The 22,125-nt window shown below is 63.5% G+C and overlaps 3 protein-coding genes across 16 annotated transcripts in view; all 3 read right to left on the bottom strand.

Moving 5' to 3' along the window:
- MICAL1 (microtubule associated monooxygenase, calponin and LIM domain containing 1) overlaps positions 1-15,495 on the bottom strand; it is a 21,536-nt gene extending 6,041 nt beyond the window's left edge. Inside the window, exons 1-9 of one of the 6 annotated variants that reach the window (XM_035346767.1) lie at positions 15,484-15,495; positions 4,099-4,384; positions 3,174-3,402; positions 2,807-3,085; positions 2,033-2,240; positions 1,831-1,947; positions 1,440-1,694; positions 1,086-1,186; positions 725-982 (exon numbers count right to left, since the gene is read on the bottom strand). In XM_035346767.1, coding sequence (XP_035202658.1) covers positions 725-982; positions 1,086-1,186; positions 1,440-1,694; positions 1,831-1,947; positions 2,033-2,240; positions 2,807-3,067 — 1,200 coding nt within the window. In that variant the 5' untranslated portion in view covers positions 3,068-3,085; positions 3,174-3,402; positions 4,099-4,384; positions 15,484-15,495. Of the gene's footprint in view, positions 1-724; positions 983-1,085; positions 1,187-1,439; positions 1,695-1,830; positions 1,948-2,032; positions 2,241-2,806; positions 3,086-3,173; positions 3,491-4,098; positions 4,385-7,155; positions 7,207-7,872; positions 8,010-15,483 lie in introns of those variants that run through there. The other 5 variants (XM_035346768.1, XM_035346766.1, XM_035346770.1 and 2 more) reach the window with 5 other exon arrangements.
- LOC118178347 (inositol 1,4,5-triphosphate receptor associated 2-like) lies at positions 7,932-18,565 on the bottom strand. Of its 7 annotated transcripts, none has more exons than XM_035346772.1 (16): positions 17,983-18,565; positions 14,451-14,602; positions 13,648-13,694; positions 13,207-13,283; positions 13,021-13,084; positions 12,678-12,753; positions 12,423-12,450; positions 11,701-11,841; positions 11,455-11,586; positions 11,067-11,214; positions 10,550-10,602; positions 10,230-10,300; positions 9,902-9,952; positions 9,719-9,791; positions 9,515-9,628; positions 7,932-9,219 (listed from the first exon to the last, which is right to left on the bottom strand). In XM_035346772.1, the coding sequence occupies exons 2-16, from the start codon at positions 14,567-14,569 to the stop codon at positions 8,938-8,940; spliced, it is 1,476 nt and encodes a 491-aa protein (XP_035202663.1). In that variant the 5' UTR covers positions 14,570-14,602; positions 17,983-18,565; the 3' UTR covers positions 7,932-8,937. The 7 variants fall into 7 exon arrangements, 5 of the variants coding, with proteins under 5 accessions (XP_035202663.1, XP_035202665.1, XP_035202664.1 ...); XM_035346774.1 differs by lacking the exon at positions 17,983-18,565 and adding an exon at positions 16,369-16,500; XM_035346773.1 differs by lacking the exon at positions 17,983-18,565 and adding an exon at positions 14,682-14,816.
- A 3,356-nt stretch (positions 18,566-21,921) lies between these two features.
- Positions 21,922-22,125, bottom strand: part of FANCE (FA complementation group E) — a 4,833-nt gene continuing 4,629 nt past the window's right edge. For all 3 annotated transcript variants that reach the window (XM_035346812.1, XM_035346814.1, XM_035346815.1), the window contains exon 11: positions 21,922-22,125. This exon is cut by the window's right edge. The gene's annotated coding sequence lies outside the window, so the exon portion shown is untranslated.

Raw genomic sequence — 22,125 nt, 5'->3', positions numbered from 1 at the left:
GGAGACAGGGACAGGGCTGGAGACAGGGACGGGGCTGGAGACAGGGATGGGGCTGGAGAGAGGGACAGGGCTGGAGACAGGGACGGGGCTGGAGACAGGGACGGGGCTGGAGACAGGGACGGGGCTGGAGAGAGGGACGGGGCTGGAGAGAGGGACGGGGCTGGAGAGAGGGATGGGGCTGGAGAGAGGGATGGGGCTGGAGAGAGGGACGGGGCTGGAGACAGGGACGGGGCTGGAGAGAGGGACGGGGCTGGAGACAGGGACGGGGCTGGAGACAGGGACGGGGCTGGAGCCACGCGGCCGGTCGGGGCGGCTGGGAGGAGGCGCGGAGCTGCCGGGCTTGGCCGGAGATGAAAGCGGGGAGAGACAGGGAGACGCGCGGGGAGCGGACGGACAGACGTCTCCTCCCCAGCCCCACGGCTGCAGCCAGACGCTGCCGCCGATGCAGTCACGTCTGGGGAGGAGCCGGGCTGCTCCTCCACACCCCGAAAATCTCTGGTGGGGATGCAGAAGGGATGGCCCCATCCCCACCGAAGCATCCCGCTACTGGGGGGGGGGGTGCTTTGGGGACGCAGCTACCGGGGAGCGTGCCCATGGGGACAGGGTGCAGCGGGCAGCCGGGGCGAGAAGTGCTCAGGGATGGGGAATAAACCACAAAAAATAATAAAAAAAAGGCATTGCGCAGCCCTCGCCGGGTGAGGGGAAACTGAGGCACGGCCCTCACCTCCACCAAGCAGTCGCCCACCAGCCCGAGCAGCAGGCGCACCCCGTTGTGCTCCCGCACCAGCGCCGCGTTCTCGGAGCGCGTCATGCAGGTGAAGTCGAACATGTCGACGTCCGGCAGGGCCCGGTGGTTGAGGGCGAACTCCAGCTCGGGCAGGCGGTAGTTGGTGGAGAAGTTGGCGGCTTCCTTGGCGTAGCTGAGGAGGGCGTCCCGGTTGACGTTGTCATCGGACAGGAGGCTCTCGATGTCCGGTTTGTCCTGCGGGCATGGGGGTGAATGCGGCCGGGCTGCGGGGTGGTGGCGTTTGTCCCCCAGCCCAGGGGGACAGCCAGCTCCTGGGGCCGGATCCTGCCCGCCTCACCTGCAGGATGACCCCCTTCTTGAGCAGGCTCTGCTTCTTGGCCGTCATGACGAAATAGTGAGTGTCATCCTTGTAGTAGACGATGTTTTCCAGGTCGATACCTGGTGGCGGGGAAGGGGCTGAGCTGAGCCGCGTGGGGCCACCAAACGTCCCCGGTGTGGGGGCACCGTGCGGGGACGCGCATCCCACCCCAGGGGAGGACATCACGGGGCTGAACCCCAGGTGGCACCGGGGGATAAACGGGAGGCACCCCATGGGGATGCGCATCCCACCCCAGGGGAGGGGACATCCCGGTTGCACCGGGGGATAAATGGGAACCCCCGGGCCCTCCGTCGCCGCTCGGGGGCCACCGACCTGTTTTGTTGTAGAGGTTTTGGAAGAACTTCTGGTTGTAGATCCGCGCCACGCCGCTGATCTCCGACACCTCCACCTCAGCCCGGCTGTTGCGGTTGACGAAGTTGGTGGTGATGCCGATGGCCACCTTGCCCCGCGTCTCCTTCCGCTTGAACCCTTCGGGGACGAACTTGCCGCCGCCGGCCGAGATGAGGACGTCGAACTCGTAGTGGCTGAGGGGAGAGGAGCTGGGCTGCAGCACAGCCCGCCAGCCTCCTGAGGACAAAGGGGGGGGTCACGGCGTGGGGTTGGGCTGCGGAGGGCACCGCGTGCGCCTCGTCCCCTCCCCGGAGGGCTCAGAGCCACCACCGCAGCCCTGTCCTTGTCCCCGGGGACGCCACCGGTGCCTTACCCTGGCCGTCCCCCTTGCTGGCGGGGGGCAGGAGGTCCTTGAACTGCACGTTGATGTGCACCTCCACGCCCAGCAGCAGGGCCACCTTCAGCAGGATGAGCTGCAGCTGACGGATGCCTGCGAGGGGACATTGGGGATGCCGGGAGCTGCACCCACATCCACGCGTTCCCCCGCCCCGGTCCCTGGGGAGCGCCCGACTCACTGATGTGATCCAGGGTGCCGGTGCAGAAGCGCCCGTAAAACTTCTTGGCGCCCAGCGCCCGCAGGTCGTGGATGGTGAAGGGCCAGAGGTGCAGGACGTTGTTGCGGGAGAAGGCGTCGCGTTTCTCCAGCAGCACCACGCGGGCACCCAGCAGCGCCAGCTCGATGGCCACCCGCAGCCCGCAGGGGCCGGCCCCCACCACCAGGCACTGCGGAGGGGACGGGCGGTGGGATTTGGGGCCAGTCCTCCCCACGACCACAGGGGAGGGGGGGGGCAAATCTTGGGGCTCAGCATCTCCCCCCCACCCCGTCCCAGTGCAGGATCCGTCCCTCCCCGCTCCCTCTCCTTGCTCCCTGCGAGGCGGGGGCCCTGTTGGTGACCCCCCCCTCCCCCCGGGCTGGCTGAACCTTGCCTTTGCACAGTGGCAATTTGCAACGGCAGCAATGAAATGCTGGCTGAGATAAAGCACCCACGCTTCCCCTCTGCAGCAGATGGGGAACGGCGAAATTTCCACCAGCATCGGGCTCTGAAGTAGCCCCCTCCGTAGTCCCCCGTGGGACTGTCCCCGGGTGGGGACACGAGGGATGCGGCTGGCCGGGTGGCACCTTGACGCCACGGAGGGGCAGCAGGGCTAATTAACAACCCCGGCAGCATCCCAAAGGGCACATCCCTCATCCTGTGTGCGAGTGAGGACGTCCCAGCAGATGCCCTCAGCCCGGGGACACGGCGCAGGGCACGGAGAGACCCAAACCCACGCCCCACGGCCGCCGGTACCTTGGTGTTGGCGCAGGCCGTGCCTTGGTCGTAGTCCTTGTGCCCGGCTTTCTTATCCAGCTTGCTCCACAGGGCCTTGGCGTTCCAGTAGTTGAGGCCAGCCTTGAGGCCGTGGTAGAGCTGCAGCCCGCTGCCCTGCAGCCCCAGCTGCCGGCACAGCTCCCCGAAGCAGCTCAGCACCTCCCGGCACTGCCCGGCACGCAGGAAGCTCTCGAACAGGGCATGGGCCGGGTTGGCCGCCTCGCCGTCCGGCACGCTCATCTCGCCTCAGCTGGCAGCCTGGTGGGACAGCAGGGATAAGCAGGGACAGCAGGGACAAGCGGGGGACCCCCCTGAGCCCCCATCCTTCCCGGGGATGCTGCAGGACCTGGTGTCTCGGCGCGAGGTTTCCCAGCGGGGGCTGCAGCCGTGGCGGACCCCGTGGCGATTCGGGTGACGGTGACGCCGAAATCTGTCCTCTTTCCGACAGCGTCTGGCTGAGCCTCCCCTGGGTGCTGCGCCCAGCCAGCCACGGTGTCACCCGGCTGCGGGTGACGTCAGGGGAGGGGACGGGGACGGCTGCGGGTGGCGAGCGGCTTCCTCTCTGCCGCGTGTACCTGCAGCGACCGAGAGCAGAGCGGGGAGGTTTTGGAGCAAAGGCGCCGCTTCCTTCCTCCTCGCGACGGGGCAGCCAAGGGGCCCCGGCTGTCAGGACGAACTGCAGGGCCCCAGTTTAGCAGCTGCCCCCCCCCAAAAAAAAAACAGCAAAACCCGGCTGCTCAGCACCCACGGGGCAGGAAGGAGCAGGATGGGTTTTGCAAGCAGAGAGGGGAGCTTTGCGCCCACCTCCGCCTCTGCTGCCCCGGCGGGGCGGAAGCTGCCGGCCTCGAGGCACGCAGAGACGAGCAGGGAGGAAGCAACGGGGCGGGGGGGGGAATGAAAAATAAGCAAACCACTGCACCGATGGCCCCGGTAGTCATCATCTCTGTGAGAGCCGGGGTGCAGAGCATCCCCCAAACCCTCCCCGTGCCCAGCCTCTCCCCGTGCGCTCCCTGCAGCCGCTCAGCACCCGGCGCCATCCCCGAGCCCCGGTGCCACCGCGAGCCGAGCACCATCCCGTGCCACCTTGTCCTGGCACAGCCCGCAGCACGAAGCTTTGCCCTCTCCAGCCATCCCCAAACCCCGGGGCTGGGAAATCCTCGCCAAACCCCAGGGCTGGGAAAAACCTCCCCGGCCCCGCACGGCAGCCGGCGAAGGGAGCGAGGAGGAGCAGCCCGGTGAAAAGTCTCGCCCAGGAGCCGCCGCGCTCCTACCTTTGAACCATTGAGCTTTGCCCTCACGCAGAGCTCCCCGAAGGCAGCGGCCAGCCCCACGGCTCCGCAGCAAGGTGCCGGAGGGGGGAAGGACGCCGCAGGGGGAAGGACGCCGCAGCCGAGCCGCGCTGCCTTCGGCGGGGCAGGGTTTCGGCGCTGGAGAGCCCGGATTCCAGCTGGCTTTCAAGCCCGGTCTCTTTCCAGCAGTGCCTCGGAGGACGCAAAGTGATCGTGCACCTCCCGAGCATCACCAACAGGAAACCTCAGCATTTTAACCTCTTCCTTCCTGGGCAGACACAAGGACGAAGCAGCCAGCTGGGCTGGAGCAGGTGTCCACGGGTCCCCAGGGTGGCGGCGCGGGGACGAAGGGCACCAGCTACGCGTTCGTGGCACCGGGGGCAGATTTCCGAGCACCCCCCGCGTGGTGCCAGGGGGAAATAAGGAGCAGAAAAGCCTGGGGAAACTGAGGCAGCACTGCCAACCTGACCGGAGCGGGCAGGCACGCCAGCCCACAGCTTCCTTCCCTTCTCCGCCCCGGGGAGGCTGCTCTGGGCACTGCGGCTTTTCCCCGGGGAGCTCACACTGCCGCAGGCACGGGGCAGGTCGGGGGCCATAAAGCACCCACGCTGGGAGCACCCCTTCCATCTCCAGCCCTCGGTTCCCCCCCCCGGGGATGGGAGCTCCCCGTGCCAAGGAACTTTTCCAAGCCCGGTGCTTCGGGCTCGGCGAGGAAGCTCGGAGGAGGCAGAACAACAACAAGAAGCCTCGTGTTACACCGAGTTTCCTACGGAAACCAGCCCGGGGGGGGGCACAGTGCTGAGCTGGGCTGCCCCCAGCTCTGCTCTCCCCACACCCCGGCGTGACTGATTTTTGCATTTCTGCCTTTAAAACTGCCCCGGCGAGGCAGAGGGAGGAGGTGGGGGTTGCAGCCAGCCCTGACTCAGCTCGTGGTGGCTCCGGTCGGGGCGGCTGCAGAAACGCAGCCCTCGGGGACGTCACCCGGGGCTGGGGCACGCAGAGCAACCCCAGAGCAGGGACGCCCCATTTCGCTTACGGGGTCACCCCCCCCCTCCCCCCCCCCGTCCTCGCCCGCTAGGAAATGGCAGGGAAGCTGCTGTGGGGTTTCTGAGCTGCCAGCAAACACACGTGTCCTCCAGGCACATGGAAAGAGGGTGGGAAAGGACACGGGTCCGCAGTGAGCTAATGCGGGCTGGGAGGGTTTCCAGCAGCAGCAGCAGATTCCCTTGCAGCTGGGCCTCTCCCCTCGCCGGTGAGCGGGTTCCCAGCACGGACCGAGCTGCTCTGGGTCGGGGATCCAGCCCGGAGAGCCCAGGGACAAGGCTGCTGAGCCCAGCCTGGACCTCGGGAAGGTCCTTCCAGGGTCTCAAGCTCGATCAGCGCCGTGGGCAGGAAGGAGAGGCTCTCGGGACCACCCGATGGGGAAGCCCAAACTCCTGTTTTCGGTGGCTACCCCCATTGCACCGCTGCTGGAAGGGCTAAAGGCAGCGGGCAGTGCTCGTCCCATCCTCACCACCGTGCTCAGGAGGAGCAGCGAGGCAACTGCCCCGGGCAGCGCCCTCCTCCCCGGTATGGCTCCGGGCACAGAGATGGCCCCAGCCAACGCCCAGAAGCCAGCCCTTATCTGGCCCAGCTTTAATCCTTGCAGGAAGGAGAAAAATCAGGCGGCTGCTCCGGTTGGAGCCGGGGAGGGGTGTGTGTGGGCACGTCCTGGTCGAACCCTTGGCTCGTGGCAGCTCCGGGCACGGGGGCAGTGCCCAAGTCCCCCCTCGCTCCCCAGGGTGCAGCTGCTGGGAGAAGGGCGAAGGACGGGGACAGACCTGTCACTGGTCCCAGCCCCAGGCTGGCTGCCGCTGCAGGAAAAAACCCTGGGAAGCTCGTGCTGAAACCCCCCGGGGTACCAAAATCCCCAGGTACCAAAATCCCCAGGGTACCAACCACAGGTCCCAGCTGCGGCTCCTGCGGCCACCGCCGGCAGAAGCGTGCCCTTCTCGGGGCATTTTGGCCCCGTCCTTTGCAGCGGGGGGGTCCCCAAAACCACAGCCCAGCCCCATCAGACGTGGCTCTGGGGTATCTCTCCCCCAGCCTCCGAGCTGCTCAGCGCCAAGGGCTCACCTTCGTCCCCCCCTGTTCAGCGCCACCCCCTCGGGGCGCGCAGAAGGAGCTGCCTCCTGCAGCCGAGTTTTGCTGCGGGAGGAAGTCTGCGGGCAGCCAGCCTTCGCCTCCCTTTCCTCCTCCTGCTTCTCCTTCACCTCCAGCCCCAGATGTCCCCAGGGGACCGTCAGCCTGACCAAGGGTACGGGGCCAGCTCTGCCCCTCGCCTGACGCAGTTTTACACCGACACGCTTCCGGGAAGCGCCTGGGCTGGGGCCGAGAATGGCTGCAGGCAAAAATAACTCAGCCCGGCCTCTGCTCCGGCCTCCCGCTGCTGGGGATGCTCTGCCACCGGAGCAGCAGCAGATGTGCCTTGGGGGGGGTCTCTGCACCCCAAAAAGCGGGGCTGGGGGCACAACAGCGGGTGGAGGGAGGTGAGGAGGAGGCCCTCGGAGCATCCTCCTGGGATGGGGAAGCCCCTTTCCCTTTGCAAAGCTCTTCCTGCTCGGCACTGGGAGCACTGGTGCTACTGGGGAAGGCTCCAGGAGGAGGGGGGCTGCTCCCTTTTCCCTCTGCCCCGGGGGGGGAGCAGAGCCGAGGGGCTGGCAGCGAGGACCGAGGGGACCCTGCTGCCCCCGGGGATGCTCAGAGGGGCTTCAGGAAGACCCCTCGCCTGCCCCGGGGGGGGGGGGACAAAGCAGCCCCACGGCCACCAAGCAGCCCCACGCGGCACCCTGGGGACCGCTGCTGGTGCACAGCAGGGCTCAGCACCCCCCCGGGGCACGCCCCCACCCCAAAACCACCCCTCGGGCTTTGGCAACTGGCAGAGCGACGCTCCCAGGACGGGATGCTGTCTGGGATGCTCCCAGTCGGGGGTGCTGTCGGGGTGCTCCCCCCCCCCACACATCCCCCCGGGGATGCTCTGCCCGTCCCCTCCCCACTCACCTCCAGGGCGCTCGGGGAAACTGAGGCACGGCGCGGGGCTGGGGCCGGGGGCGGGCAGGAAGGGGCTGCCTCGTTCCCTCCCCTCTCCTCCCGCTTCCCTCTCCTCTTCCTCCTCCTCCTCCTCTTCCTCCTCCTCCTCCTCCTCCTCCTCCTCCCCCTCCCCACCGCGGGGACCGGGCTGCGGGAAGGCGGCGCTGGGAACAGCCCAGGCGGGGAGAGGAGGGGCAGGGCGGCCGCGGGGGCTGCCCGGCTTTGTGCTGCTGCCTTTTTATTATTATTATTTATTTATTTTTTTAGCTGCAAGTTGTGGGTTTTGAGAGCAGCTGCGGAGGCTGCAGCGCCGGAGCTCCCTCCTCCTCCTCCTCCTCCTCCTCCTCTCCCCAGCCCTGGGGGGAGGCTGGGGCAGGGATGCGCAGCACAGCCCCTGCCGCCTTTTGGACTTCTGGGCTGAGAAAGCAGCTTTTTTTGGCAAAGCAAAACAAAAGATTCTGCCGATGAAACACACCTTTTCGCTTTCCGTCCCCTACTTCCCCCCCATCCCCAGAAATAGAGCCCGGGAGCCAGGTCCTGCTCCGGGCAAGGGGGGGGGACGCGCTCAGCACCGTCCCCAAACGAGCCCCCCGCGTCCCCGAGCGCTGCTGCTCTTGGGGAAACTTTGGGGACAAGTTTTCCACCTTGGGTGAAGGATCCCGGGGGGTGTGTTGGGGGTGACAGTACCTTGGGGCAGAGGATGGAACAGCTGGGTCACCGAAGGTTGCTCCTGGCCGGGTGTCTGGGGGGATTTTTCCAGCGGCGGCCTCCTCGGGGTGCTGCTGGCCGCTTGCCCCATGCTGGGGCGAGCAGCTTGGAGAAGGGGCTCGCGGGCCAGTGACGCACGGTGACAACCTGCCACGAGGCCGCGGTGACTCAGGGACACGGGGCGAGCTGGCACACGGAGCCGGGGCTACGTCGGCAACCCGTGAGTCACCCGCGGCGCTGCCTGCGGCCATGGGGACACAGGACGGCATGCACACCTCCATCCCTCCTCCCCGCAGCCCTTTGGGGTGTCCTCACAGGGGTCCTGGTGCAGGACCCTCACCCACAGCCGGGCTGGGGGCGTTTCGAGCCCCCCAGCCCCCTGCAAATCCCCTGGGTGCAGGCAAGGCGGAGCCCACCCGCGGCTCGGAGGCGCGAGAGGCCAGGGCGGACACGGAAACGGGGCGGCTGCGGGAAGCTGGGCGCTTTTCCCAGGCACGGGAGCTGTCGGAAACAGCTCCCTCTGTTTGCCAAGCCCTTCGTGGCGCTACAAACACGGCTCATCGGCTCCTTCCAGGCGCGGGTTTTTTCCCCCCAGGGGACGGCTTGCTGGGAAGCAGCACTCGATTTTAATCACGGTGGCAGAAAGAACCGGAGGCACAAATCGACGGCTGCTCTGGAAGGCCCCAGGAGTGCCCAAGCTGGGGCTGGGGACAGGGACGGAGGTGGTGGCAGCCCCCAGATGTGGGGAGGAGGAGAGCAGCATCAGCCCTTGGGGATGAGAGCCCCCAGGCAGCAGGGACCAAGGGTGTGCCACCGCAATGGCACGGCTGGGACACGGCTCTAACGCCAACCTGCTGGCCACAGGCAGCCTGGTCTGTGTCCCCAAGGAAAAGGGGACACAAAGGGCATGTCCCCATAGCCCTCAGTGTGCCGTGAGAATGAGGAAAGTCCTGCCAGGGATGGGGGCTGCTGCAGCTCCCCGCGCCCTTCATGCCCGGGGAGCCCACCCTCAGCTCCTAGCACAGGGCATCGCCCCCTGCTCCTTCAAAAAAAATCCCCGATTCTTCCTCCGATTTTATTTTTCGAGGGTCTCTGTGTTTCGTGGCGGGGGGCAGGAGCAGTGACGGAGAGCGGGTGCCCCCCAGCCGCCTCCCCCCTTGCTGCAGCTAGGCCTTGGGCGAAGGCGCGGGCTGCAGCCGCTGCAGCTCCAGGACGCGGAGGAGGAGGAGGAAGGCGACGCTCAGGAGAAGCAGCCAGAACAAAACCCAGTAGTGCTGCGGGAGGAAGAGCCACGGCCGCCACAGCTCCGCCGGGGACCCCTTGGACCTGGGAAGAAGGCGACGGGGGACGCTCGTCACCCAAAGGTGGCCCCAGCAGGGACGAGGTTTAGCCCAACCCCGAGCCTCGCCGGCCCTTTTGCACACCCCAAATGAAGCCAGACTGGGGAGGGCACAGGTGACCTGCAACGCACGGGGAAACCGAGGCAGGGGCGAGGTGAGGCAGCCGCAGACAATCCCTGCCCTCCGTCCCCAAGCCCCCCAGCTCCATCCCCACGTGCCGGCCGCTTTTGGGACCACAGAGCTCCCCCAGAGGCTGCAGGGGGGACGCGGGGTGCGCTCACATCAGCCCAAGCTGCTCCGGCTCCTCGCCCCCTGCGCTTGTGTCCTTGCCGTCCCCCCCAGCCGCCGGCTCCCCGCTCACGGTGCTGCCCCGGCGCGGTGGCTCCAGCTCGCTCCTGGGGAGGGAGAAGACAGGAGGCTGTGCTGTCCCCCGTGGGACGGTGGCAGATGGTGCCATGGTCCCCCCGCCACCCAGCACGGGTTACCTCTGGGTGCTGGCTGGGCGCTGAGACCCCTCCGGCTCGCTGGCGGGGGACGCTCGGCCGTCCGTGCTGGCACCTGGCTGGGCACAAAAAGGGGGGTTTTGAGCAGGGCCCCAGCCCCCTTGGTGGCACCGAGCCCAGTGGCGGGGTGCAGCCCCCTCCTGTCCCCGCTGTGTGGGTCCTTACCAAGAGCTGCTTGGGGATGACGGCGATGCTGACTCTGCGGCGGGCAGATGCCTGCGGGGAACCGAGGGGCTGGGGTGAGCATCACGCCCCCTCCCCGCGCTCCCCATCCCCTTTTCCCACCTCCCCACCATGGGCAAGGGGACACCGAGGAGGAAGAGGAGGAGGAGGAGGAGGAGGAAGGACCCTGCCAGCCTCCCGCCGGCCCTGCTGCTACGGGGGAGAAGCCGGTGAGGAGAGGGAAGGGCAAAGCCAAGAGCATCGCGCCTGTCCTTGCTGCTTCCAGCTGTGCCGCCGGGGCTGCCTGACCCCTCCCCGAGCGCTCCCCTACCTCTTGAGCTGGAGGGGAAGCAGTGCCGAATTCGAGCTGGTGCTAGAGAACGGCCTCCTCCCAGCCAAGCCCTGCAACGCAGAGGGACCTGCCTGAGACATCCCGGACACCAACTCCCCCGTGGCCGCCCCTAATTTTCCTCCCCCCCTGCCCCGGTTCCCGGTGTTTCTAGCAGACCTCGCCCGCAGCAAGCGGCTGGGAAGGGTGGTGCTGCCCGGGGGGGGGGTGGCGGGTGCGTGGGGACAGCCGGGTGAGGGAGGGTGGCAGGGCACGGGGGACGAGGGCTGGGGGCTGGCAGAGGGGCTGCTTCGCCCGGTTACCTGCTGGAAGGATCGCATCAGGGGGTGAGGCCTCAGCCGTGGCTCCGCATCATCTGGGAGCAAGGAAAAGAAGTCTTAGATCGCCTCCAGAATAAAAACGGGGGCTGACGTGCAGCCAAATGCAAACGTGTCCCCCCCCCCCCCCTTGAAGGTGAGCAGGGCCCCGTGCCCCACGCCTGGCACGAGTCCCAGGGGTGCCCTCGCTGGGGAGACCTCGCTCGGAGCGTGCGTGGGGATTGCAGGGCCGGGGGCTGGGGACAGAGCGTCCTTTGTGTGCCCCCCCCTGCCCTGCATTCCCCGCTGAGCCGCGGGCTGACGGCTCTGCGGCCACCAGCAGCTGCTCCCACCCCGTGTCTGCTGTTACGGGGCCCCTTGTGCTCGTCATCGGCTCCGGTGGCTGCAGCCCCAGCTGTCACCCGCCCCCGTCCTCAGCTCACGCACCCGAGGGACTCGGGACCCGACCCTGCAGGGTCCCCCCCCTGCCCCGTGGCGGCCCCCGCGGCTGAGCCCACCTCACCCTGGGTCTCGGCCAGCTGCCGGTTGCGGGAGTTTTGCTGGATCAGGCGCTTCATCTCCTCCAGCTCGGCGTGCTCCCGCAGGTGGTGCCGCTTCAGGTTCTCCACGTGCTGGACCATCACCTCCGCCGCTCGGCTCATCCGGGCCTCCTGCAGCCGGGCGGCACGGGCCGTCAGGTCCCGGCTCCTTGGTCCCTACAGCCCCCCGTGACCCCACCAGCCCCTCGCTGCCTCTCTGGGGGCCCTTACACACACCCAAGGGCGGGCAGACCCCTTGCACCCAAGCTAGATTCCCCCACCAGCACCAGGAGGAGCACGGACTGACCCTAACAAGCCCAGGGATGTCCCCCCAGCACCCTCCATCCCTCCCCACCCCGGGTGATCACCGACCTGATGAACGGCCCCCAGCTTCTCCGCAGCGCTCGTTGCCCGCTCCACGGCGGCCGCCAGCACGGCCAGGCTGTGCTGCAGCTGCTCCAGCACCTCCCTGCAGCCCACGTCCGGGCAGGATGCGCCCAGCCTCTGCGGGGGGGCAGGGGGAGGATGGGGCTGCTGGAGACGGGGCTTTGAGTCCTCCAAGCCCCTCAGGAGCTGGAAGGTCCCCGGCAGATGCCAGCCCGCCCCGCTGCCACCTACCTCCAGGGCAGCCCGGCACTGCCCCAGCTCCTCCTGGATGTTTTCCTCCGCCGCATCCCGTGCCCGCTTCTCCACCTGCACCCGTTGCCGCAGGGTGAAGACGTCGCAGCGAAAAGCCAGGGCAAGGTGGGCAAAGGCTGCCTGGGGGGCAGGAGGGCACCAAGGTGGGACACGGGGCGACGGGAAGGCCACGCACCGTCGTCCCCACGGCACAGCCAGCCCCCCTTTAACGTGTCACCAAGCGGGGCCGTGCTGGGGACAATTAGCGCTTGCCTTTCCCCAGCACTCATTAGGCTGCTGCACGCGGGGGGCAGCCCCCAGGAGATGCCACGGGACTGAGACACGGCCCCCAGGCAGCCGATAAAGCGTGGAAATCCCAAACCCTCCTGGCAGGAGCTTGCCAGGCAGATGCCAGCCCTCGCTGCGGGTCACGGCCGACGCGCCGGACAGCAGAGCCTGCCTCAGCCCTGGCACTCGCAGGGCAATTATTTTTATGAACGTGGCTTCCGCAGCTGAGGGCGAGCTGCAGAGCACTTTGCAGGATTGCAGGCGCGCAGAGGTCGGGCTCGTCTCGCCAGGGAAATGCGGCTGCCTCCGAATGCCAACAGCGTCACCGGGAAAGGGACTCGTGCAGTGACTGCCAAGGGACTGCGGTGCCAGGGCCGGGCGCACGGCGTCCATCCCCTGCCCCCTTTCCCCAGCCCACCCCCGGCAGCCCTCACCTCCACGTCCTGCTCCGTCAAAGCCACGCTGCGAAGAGAGAAGTGCTGTCAGAGGTGGCGGCACTACGGGGGCTGCAGGCCAACAACGCACCCACGGTCTGCTCCCACGGGTGCCGGCCACCGCCAGAAGTGGGGACCCCCGCCTGGAGAGCCGCTGTCGTGCCATGGGGAGCCCAGTCCCCAGAGCATGCCGTGCCCCGGGACCCCCCCGTCCTGCAGCCCCCTGGCCATGATGCTGGTGCTCCCCCCTTTTACCTCTGCAGGCCCAGTCTCTCCAGCACCGAGAGCTCACCGGGGAAGCTCAGCAGCGGCTCCTCCAGGGTTTCTGCATCTGCGGGGAGGCAGCAATGCCGCTGGAGAGACCGCTCGTGAAGGCTTTTGGTCTGCTATTCCTCCTCCCTCTGCCCTCCTGTCCCACCGTGAGAACGTTCCGATCCTTCCCCCGGCACCAGCAGGGTCTCACGTCCCCCAAACCAGTCCCCGGGTCTCCATCACGGGAGATAAACCCCCATCGGACCCCAACAACCCACGCTGGTCCCCAGACACTTCAAGCCCCACCAGGAGGGGACACAGCCTGGAACACAGGTTGGGGACTCACCTTCCTCGATCCCGTCACTGTCCCGGGTGCGCACGGCCAGCTCCTGCCTGTCCTTGCCTGGCTCCTACGGAGGGGGACAAGGGTGCTGTCGGAGCAACCCCCTCCCTGGTGCTGGACGGCATCCCAAAAAGAGCATCACCGCGTGGCTCCGGGGTCCCGAACCCGGCACCCTCCCGTCCCTCTCACCTCGCCGGCACGCTCCACGCTCTGCTCAGCCCCGGCCACGACCCCGTCCGGGTGCCCCTGGGGACTGCTCATCCTCCCTGGGGACAAAGAGGGTGGTGGGAGCGGGGTGGCAGTGGCCTCGCACCAGCCTTGATGGAGCCCCCCCCCCCCAAAAAAAAAAAAAAAAAAAAAAAAAAAACACAAAAAACTCCAGGAATTTCCCAGCGGGCACAGGCTGGCAGCTGTCCCCCCAGATACCTCCACATTTTTAAGGATGTCCCCAGCACTCGGGAGCAGCTTTAGGGGACCCGTTCATGCTCCCCAAGCTGGAGGGGGCGTGGGGATGCAGGCAGGTGCTGCTGGCAGAGGGGCCCCCTTCCCAAACCCACGCGATGCTGCTCAGGGATGGAGGGTGCACGAAACGACCCCTGTCCCCCCATCCCCACTCCCAGCTGCCCTTACCTTCATCCGGAGACGCGGGGAGCTCGGCCGGCTCTGCCTGCTGCTCCCTGCGGAGAGGAGCCCGAGTAAACCCCAAAGAAACTCCGGTAAACCCCAAAGAAACTCCGGTGGGAGAGGCGCCATCCCACCCCCACGCTGCCCCGGACCTGGCTCCTTCCCGAGCATCCTCCCCAGCCCGCTCCGTCCCCGCTGGTCCCGGCGCGGGCGCAGCCTCCCCCTGTCCCTCCGCTCCCGCAGCCGCTGCAGAGGAGCCTCCGAAGCCGCTCGCAGCCAGCACTGAGTCACCGGCCCGCGGCCGTGCTCCTCCTCAGCACATTTATTGCGCCCCGGCTGCCAAGCTGGCCTCTTCGCAAGCACAACGGCAAACGCAGCTGCTGGCAGAGCCCCCAGGCTTCATCTCGTGTCACCGCCGTGGGGACAGAGGGCCTCGGCACGCGTGCACGCTCCCCAAAATCCTGTCCTGGGCGCAGGGATGTCCGGCAGCTCCATAGCATCCCTGCTCCGTGGGGCCAGGGATGCTGGAGCACCCACACGTGGAAATAAAGGGGCTGCCGTGCAAAGAGCTCGTGCCGGAGCCCAGCACGCAGCTAGAAAAGGGCTTTGCACCCCCCAGAATTTACTCCAGGCTCCGGACAGGGCTCGACCGATCTTTCCCCTGCAAGTCATTCCCCAGGATTAGCAATAAAATAATAATAACAATAATAATAGTCTCTGCTGTGCCCAAACGGTGCTCGGTGCCACCAGCCGGCCCCGCCAGCCCCATCCTGGCCCCGTTGGCACCCGGCAGCCCCCGGTGCCCGTACCTGCGAGCCGGGGGGCTCTGCCTGCAGCCCCTCCTGTGCCGCTGCCGCGCCGCACGCCCCTGGGCACGTCCCTGCGCCTCTTCCCCCGCGCCCGGCGAGGTCCCCGCGAGCGGCTTCATTTGCAAAGTGCGGAGGCTCCAGGACCAGCACACCTATCACGAGAGACACATATTAGCTGCGCGCAGATGGGAGAACGCCTCTAAATGTTATATTTTTAAAGCGTTTTCGCACCCAGCAGGAGCTCCGAGCTCCTCTGCTGCTTCAGCGTGGAGGCATCTGTGGGGAAAGAGGTGGAGGGGCCCCAGCGGGACGCGGGAGGCTGCTGCCGGGACGCGCACGGGCACAGGGAGAGGCGAGCGAGGGATTTACGTCGAGCCAGCTCTCAATACAACACCGAGGGCAGATTTTCCCCCTTGCTACCCCCATTTTCCTGCCCCTCACGGTCTCTAGCACCGAGGGCACGATCCTCAGCCCTCCGTGGGGTGCGTTTGCAGCCTGGGCACCCCGTGCAGAGCGGGGGCGTCCCGCAGCGCCCCGGGCTGGGGGCGCTCCGAGCATCCCCGCCTGGCAGGCTCCTGGATAGATAAATACAAGGGATTCCCAATTCCTTCTGTAAGCAAGCCCAGATGCCTCATTTAAGTTGTTTTGCAATGTTTAAAAAACAGAGGGAGACGGCAGAGAGCCCGGGGAGTCGCTGCCAGGACGATGGCCGTGCAGAAGAGGCTCTCCCGCAGGACGCGTGTCCTCGGGAGCCGTGCCTGCAGCTACGGGGCAGAGGGAAATTATTTTATTTTTTGCCAGGACAAAACGCAGCAGAGATTTAAGTGGGCAAAGAGCAGGGACCGGCTGAGCCCCCCCATGCCTGTGCAAAGCCTCAGCTGCCCCCCACACCAAACGGGACAATTCCACCTCTCCCAGAGCCTGCCCAGCCTTGATCTCGGCGTAAAAGCAAGCGATGCTCGACCACGTCAGATACTGAGCGCCTGTGGGCTGGGAATTGTCCCCGACACCTCTGCCCAGGGGCCGGGGGAACCTCCAGGGATCCCCCACCTCATCCCATCAGCGAGCATCGGGCTTTTCCCGAGGGGTGGCCCCCGCTGCAAAGCGTTTGCTCCGTGACAGCCGCCGCAGCCCCCGCCGGTTTTATCTTCTTTTTACGGCTGCAAATCCAGAGGCAGGCGGCTCGCTTGCACAACGGGGCACAAATATAACCCCCCAGGCAGCCGGACCCGGCTCTCTCTCGGCTCGGGGACTTTAGTTACCTGCCCGAATCCGTCCCAAGCAGCCGAAGGCTCGCACCCAGCCCTCGGTGCAGTCGGGTCCCCGAGAGGGGGCCGAGGGGAGCGGCACGGCCGGCGGGTCCGGGGCCCCAGGCGGTGCAAGCCGGCGGCGGCAGAGCCTCCTCGGAGGGGAGAGAGACCGCATCTGGAGCAGAATGAGCTGCCAGGGAACAGCTCGAAGCGAGAAGGCCTTTAAAGGACATGCCAGAGAGCAGTCGGGAGCTCCCCGCGCGGGGCCGGGGCAGGCTGAGCGCCTCGCAGGTGGCCGGGCATCCCCTGCTCGGGGCCCGATCCTGCGGCTGCTGGCGGGGGGGGGAGAGCTGCTGTCCGTGGCTGGGGAGCGGATCTGGGGCTCAGCACCAGCCCCGCAGCAGGCTCAGGGCAAGGCGGTGGCGCTCAGGGTGCCCGTGGAGATGGGGGGGAATCCTACGCCTTCATGGGGGGGCACGGCACGGAGCTAAACCAGGATGGGTGGTGAGGAGCCCGTGTAGCGATGTATTCGAAGTCCCGTCCCTGCTGCCCCCACTGGCAGCCCCGTTTCCCCCAGGCATCGGCCCCACTGCCCCTTTCCCTGCCCGACCCCTCTGCTCAAATCCATCCCATCCCCTAAAGCCGCTTTCTTTCCCTAATGAGCTTACGTGGAGTCGGACTCGATGCTCACAGGGGGGCAGCCTGCGGGCGGGCACCGCTGTCAGCCCTTCCCCTGCCCCTGCCGCAGGTCTTTGGGGTCTGTAAATCCCCTAAACCCTCAGAGGGCAGCGAGGAAACGGCATCTCCCAGCCCGGGGCAGGGCTGGCCCAGCCTTGTACCCAGCTGCTGAGGGCACAGGATGCGGCCCCAGGGCCAGGGAGGGCTCAGAGAGAACATTTGAGGCTTTGAAGCAGGAGCTGCATGGTGCCAAGGTGGGATGAAGCTTTTGAAATGGCCACCAGCAGCTCTGCCTCACCAGGCTGGGGTCTGCAAATGCCCCTGGAGCTTCGTGGAGTGAAGCAGTGCATGATTAGCACCAATTAATGCCAATTAGCACCCTGTAAGCTCACACTGCCAGCCCCAGGAAGACCCAGGAGCTGAGCAGGAGCAGTGTGGGTGAGTGAAATTGCCACAGACGTGCCCAAAGGCAGACTGGCACTGGCACCCTCTGCCCTTAAGATGCCTCCCCTAGGATTCCCCCCTTTTCCCCATCCCTCTGCAGTGTTTGCTGCCCATCTCCCGGAGTCTCAGGGTGAGAGGGCTGGTCCCCAGGGGATTTGCTGAGACCTGCTGTGAGCAGAGGTCGCTGCTCTGAGCTGCGGGAGGATGCTCGGGGCTGGCAGTGGCAGGGCCGGACCCATCCCGCCGGCGGCTACCAGGTGCTGACGGGGCTCATAAACCAGAGCAGCAGAGCTTTCCCCCTCAGCCCTTATTTTTGGGGCTTCCCCAGCTGCTCGACAAGCTTCCACTCCCGTTGCTAACCCCTCCAGGCACCTCAGTGCTTTGGAAAGGGGAGCCCCGAGCAGAAGGGAAGACCCAGGCATTCGCCTGCTGCAGTGCCATTCCCCTCCTTGCTGGCCTCCCCGCTGTCAGCATCACCTAAGGGGCTGCTTGGGCACGTGGGTCTAACCTGCACGGTTTGGTGCTGATGCTTTTTTTTTTTGTCTCTCCTCGACACAGCCTGCAGCCAAGACTCACGCAGCGGGGCCCGGGAGTAAAAGCCTGACGCAGAGCAGACGGAGGGTACAAAACCAGCTGCTCCTAAGGACAGGCAGAGGCTCAGAGGATGGAGGATGGACACCCTGCATGCACCAGTGCCTTCCCACCGACACAGCCTCATTAACCAGCCCTCATTAACCAGCCCAGCCTGCTGGCCCCATCCCTGCCGGCGCCCTCTTTCCCCCCCAGGAGCAGCAGCCTGGCACGGGGCAGGCAGCACGCCTCCCTCCACAGCCTCTGCCCGAGCCTCGTCGCGGGGCCACGGCTGCAGAAAGTGGCTCTGACAGACACACAGCCCTAAGGACACCACCACGTCAGTTCCCTGCATCAGAAAAGAGCTTTTCTGCCTAAAAGCTCCTCTGTTGCCCACCCACCCATATGCCAGGGGGGTCCGAAGAGGAATATCATCCCCTATGCAGGCCGTCATATCCACAGAGCCTCTACCAGCATTTCCTAGAAGCACCCAGGGACTTTTATTGATTCTGATTTTTCAACCTGAGAGCATCTAGATCCCAATTAAGCTCTAGGGCCTTAAACAAGCGAAAGCAGCCCCACACACAGACCTGTTGAAGGATGACGCAGAGCAAGACCCTTGCTGGGACATCTCCAGCCCCGAGAGCTGAGCGGCAGCGAGCTGCTGGGGGCTCGGGGTTCAACCCTCGTGCCTCCCTCCGGGGGGGTCCTGCAGGAGCTCACGGCCCCGGCATCTCCCCGGGGCTCCTCCCGAAGCTGCGCTCAGACAGCGGGGACGGCGGTCATCTGGATTATCCACCTCTCGGCTCGGGAAGAAAGCCGCTCAGACAGGCACTGGCTGCTGCTGCTGCGGCAAAGATGATTTATTAGGTCGGTGCGGGGGGCCCAGTCCTGCAACAAGCACAAAGCGAAACCCCAGCCCTCGGCCAAACACATCTTTGTGTGGCCCTGATCTCCCCAGCTGACAGGGACCTGGCAGCCACCAGCCGTCCCGAGGGAGAGCACGACTCTCTTATTATGATTAAAAGGTTGCTGGCCAAACAGAAGAGAAAGAGTGGTTTTGCTTCTTCTGGTTCAATTTTAAATTTCAGGCTGATAAAAGGCTGCTGAGCCTTTCCCAAAGCGGCTCGCTCTGAGCATCCCAGCCACCAGCTCGCAGCTCAAACCTGCACCAGCCTCGGCGTGCTGGGGATTACGCGCCTGTGATTCACAGCTTGTCACCAAAATGCGGTCACAGGATGGCTTCCCCAGCCCCAGCATTACTGCAGGAGGGGACACACAAATACCACGGCTTGGACGAGCCCGCAGCGGAGCAGAGCAATCGCATCGAGTTAATTTCCTTGAAAAAACTATTAGGCCCAAAAGGGAAATTCCCTCCCTGCGATGAAGGGGATAAATCTCTACAAAAGAGGAAGCAGATAGGGAACCACTGTCAAATATCCCAAATAAATCAGCTGAAAATTATACACTGCCACATACAGGCAGCCTAGGAAACCTCTAAACAACACTTCAGACCTTTCACTTCACCGATACTGCCAGTAAATCAAGGCAAACACAAGCCCGGCCCTGGCTCTCCCTCCGTTCCTGGATAAGGTTTTGCTGAACTATAAAACCTGATGGATGTTTTATGACACTTCCACCTCTTTGGGCTGTTCAAGATGATTTTAGAGCTTCTGGCGAAGGTCAAGAGGAGTCAAAAGTAAAGTTTTCCGTGGGGGAGCCACAGTCCACCACATAAACGAGCAGCTTTCCCCCAGCACGTCTAGCATCTCCAGGGTTCACTTCCAACTTCTCATGGCTTATCTTGCACGTACACCCCCAGAGGAATCCAATGTACACGATAAGCTGCAGCCAGCAGCGAAAACACAGCTAGCGAGGCTCTTTACACAGGCCAGCATAAAGCTGCTCAGCAGAACAGGAACTCCCCCTTACAGTTTGCAAGACTGATCTCTGACTACTGTTTCTTAAAAAAAAAAAAAAAGCACGTAGGCTGGCCCAAAACGCAGCTCCCAGTAGCTCCAGATGAGTCGGAGATGCAAGCTGTGCATGGCACATAGCAGCCAAGAACAGCCTGTTCAAATGAGACAGTCACCTAAAGAAAGCAGCGAGCAGCTACAAAAACAAACACCCTGCAGCACGGAGATGCACGCTGCGGCCAGACGACTTTAAACCATTTACAGCTCTGGTCGGAGAGGTCCCAGGGTTTCCCTCTGGTTTTATCGATACGCAGCACACGTCCTGCCAGCTCTTCTCCAGCAAGGACACCAGGAAGCTGACTGCCAGGTGAGTTTTGGAGATGAGTTTGTCCTCTGGCATCGTCACACGACCAACAGCCCCAGCCAGACAGGGCACCTAGGGACAAGGACACCGAGGTCACTTACATTGGTAGACATTTTACAGGGAAATTGTGAAGACTGCAGCCTGCTACCTAATAAAGCCAGAACAGCAGGCTCAGACCGTGATGATCAGGGCACAATTTCTATTTATGTCACATTATGGGCAGCCCTACAATAGCTTCAATACACTCAGCCACTAACACACTGGTATGCAAATACATCAACAATTTGGCTCTCTTGAGGTTTCTTTCCTCCAGCTAGCATAGACTTTGAAGCTTCATCAGTCCACTGTCACCTAAAATAGCTTGAGAGATTCTTACTATAAAGAAATCTGTGCTCTCAGCATTAAGAGCATCACTTAATGCTTCAGAGTTTCATTCCTCTGGCTGGGTCTAAACATTAATGAGCAAACTTGAAGCAGTAACGTGTCACACCTACATGCTTTAATCCCTCTTCTCCCTTTGTAGATGTAAATGTTTATGAATTTTTAAACAGTTCCTGAAGTATGCAATGCTTCAAAACCAAAATACACCATCACAAACCCCAGTGCTGACAGCCTTCAGAGTGCATCCACCCTCTCACAGCCGCATCTTTTCAGTCCTTTGGCCAACAGGTGTCCAGCTGAGGTTTCCAGGGGTGTTTTTTCAGGGTACAGAATTGAAATCTAGACAGAGTCAGGCTATAGAGACACTTTTCATTCGTGTATCACTAAATACCTTAGCCAAAGGAAGGCCAATTATTGCCACTTTGCAGAACAGAAATGTGATACTCAAGGAGACTTCTCCTGTAAGCCACGCAGAAGAAAAAAAAGTCAGATTTCCAGAAGAAAAATCAAGTTTACCAGTTCTCCATCTAAACTCCATTCTGCTGCATTAAGTTATTAAGTTTCAGGTTCTCCTTTCCCTAACTAACAATTGACACCCATCACAAATTCCTCCTACACAAATCACTAGCTAAGGTGTGCCAGCTTCTGGTAGTTATCTCCCTTCACAGGACAGCGACTGGGCAAAGCTCTTCAGCACCAGATATGCCGAATATGGAAAGAAATGAAGATCCAAGACTGAAAGAAGTGAGATTTGTAAATCCCAGCAGACCAGAAAAACAACCCGGCAGAGCAATGCTGCAGTGCTCAGGAATCAGCTGAGCTGTCAGAGGAGAGCTGACGTGCACAAAACTTACCACTTGTGCTTTGGCTCATCTGAGTCGATATAATATCACGATGGTCAATTAAGCCTAATCCAGAGCTGTCATCTTCAAACAGTCTCAAATCAATTCCTGTCTTGATTTAGCAGTGTGCTCAGGGCATTAAGAACTAAAGCTCTGTGAACGCTACGAAGCAGTATTGCTTACTTGGTACTCCGGAATATAACAGGGCTAGAAAAAACAGTTGAAAATCAAAGGCTTCTACAATTAGTAGGCTAATCTTTTTTTCTTCCCTACATACATCTACACAAACCTCATCCTGCAGCAGGGAGTGCCCTGGGCATTAGGGGAAGCAGACCTTTAATGCAAACCACACAGTTACAGGACTACGATTCCTGAAGCCACGCTAGGTTCGGGCAATCTGAAGCAAGAACAGACTGCTCAATGCAAGTGACATCAAGCAATGGACCAAGGGCACTCTGACAGACACTGAGAGCATTCCCCCTTTCATCACCACCTTCACTAAAGGTAGGAGATCCCTCAGTTTCTGTCCGCACTTTAATTTGGATGGGTTTATACATCCACACACGTAATGGCTGAGGAGAACTTGCCTGGCTGGAGGGCTGAGCAGAGGTTGGTCAAACTCACGGGCTCTAATACTGCAAAAACACCCCACAAAATAAGTATCGCCACTCAGTGCCTGGGTGGGTAATGCAGGGACCTGCATGATGGAAAACCCTTTTGTGTAAGGGAATATAGGAAAACTGGGCAAGTTTCCTTCTCAAAGTGGAAAGTGCTGCCAGCCTCAGCCCTGGGCTCCCTTCAGCATCACCCCACGACCCACATCCAGGAGTCAAGCACCTGCATGACAACATTAGTTTACTGAGAACATCAGAACGGATTTTATTTTCGGATCAAAAAAGCCATCCTAGAGGTTACAAACCATTTCCCCCAGCAGCCTTTATGCAATAATCCCCTCCCAGGCGATGCCCTGTCCGACACCCCTCACGCCCACACAGGGCTCCGGCAGCAGCTCTCGATTTGGGGCGATTCGGGGCTTTGCAGCGCCCTCCCCGCTGGTGGCGGAGGGCTGAGAGGCGCCGGCTGCCCTCGGCCGCCCCGCGGCGCTGCCACAGCCAGACCGGCGGCTCCTCCTCCGCTGCCATCTTGGACGGGGCAGGACGGGAAGGACGGAAGAGCGCCATCTTGGGAGAGGCAGGGCCAGAGGGAGCCGCCATCTTGGGAGAGGCAGGG

Source organism: Oxyura jamaicensis, chromosome 26 (genome assembly GCF_011077185.1).
Source record: "Oxyura jamaicensis isolate SHBP4307 breed ruddy duck chromosome 26, BPBGC_Ojam_1.0, whole genome shotgun sequence".
Taxonomy (NCBI): Eukaryota; Metazoa; Chordata; class Aves; order Anseriformes; family Anatidae; genus Oxyura; species Oxyura jamaicensis.
This window is presented reverse-complemented; position numbering and strand designations above follow the sequence as displayed.

Bases quoted from the DNA above. Each gene is read 5' to 3' on its own strand.
- LOC118178347 (XM_035346772.1), bottom strand. From the start codon at position 14,569: ATGAAGCCGCTCGCGGGGACCTCGCCGGGCGCGGGGGAAGAGGCGCAG. The intron at 13,085-13,206 runs GTGAGAGGGACG...CCCCCTCCGTAG, and splicing joins GCGTGGAGCGTGCCGGCGAG to GAGCCAGGCAAGGACAGGCA. The intron at 9,220-9,514 runs GTGAGCGCACCC...CCTTCTTCCCAG, and splicing joins CCGGAGCAGCTTGGGCTGAT to GTCCAAGGGGTCCCCGGCGG.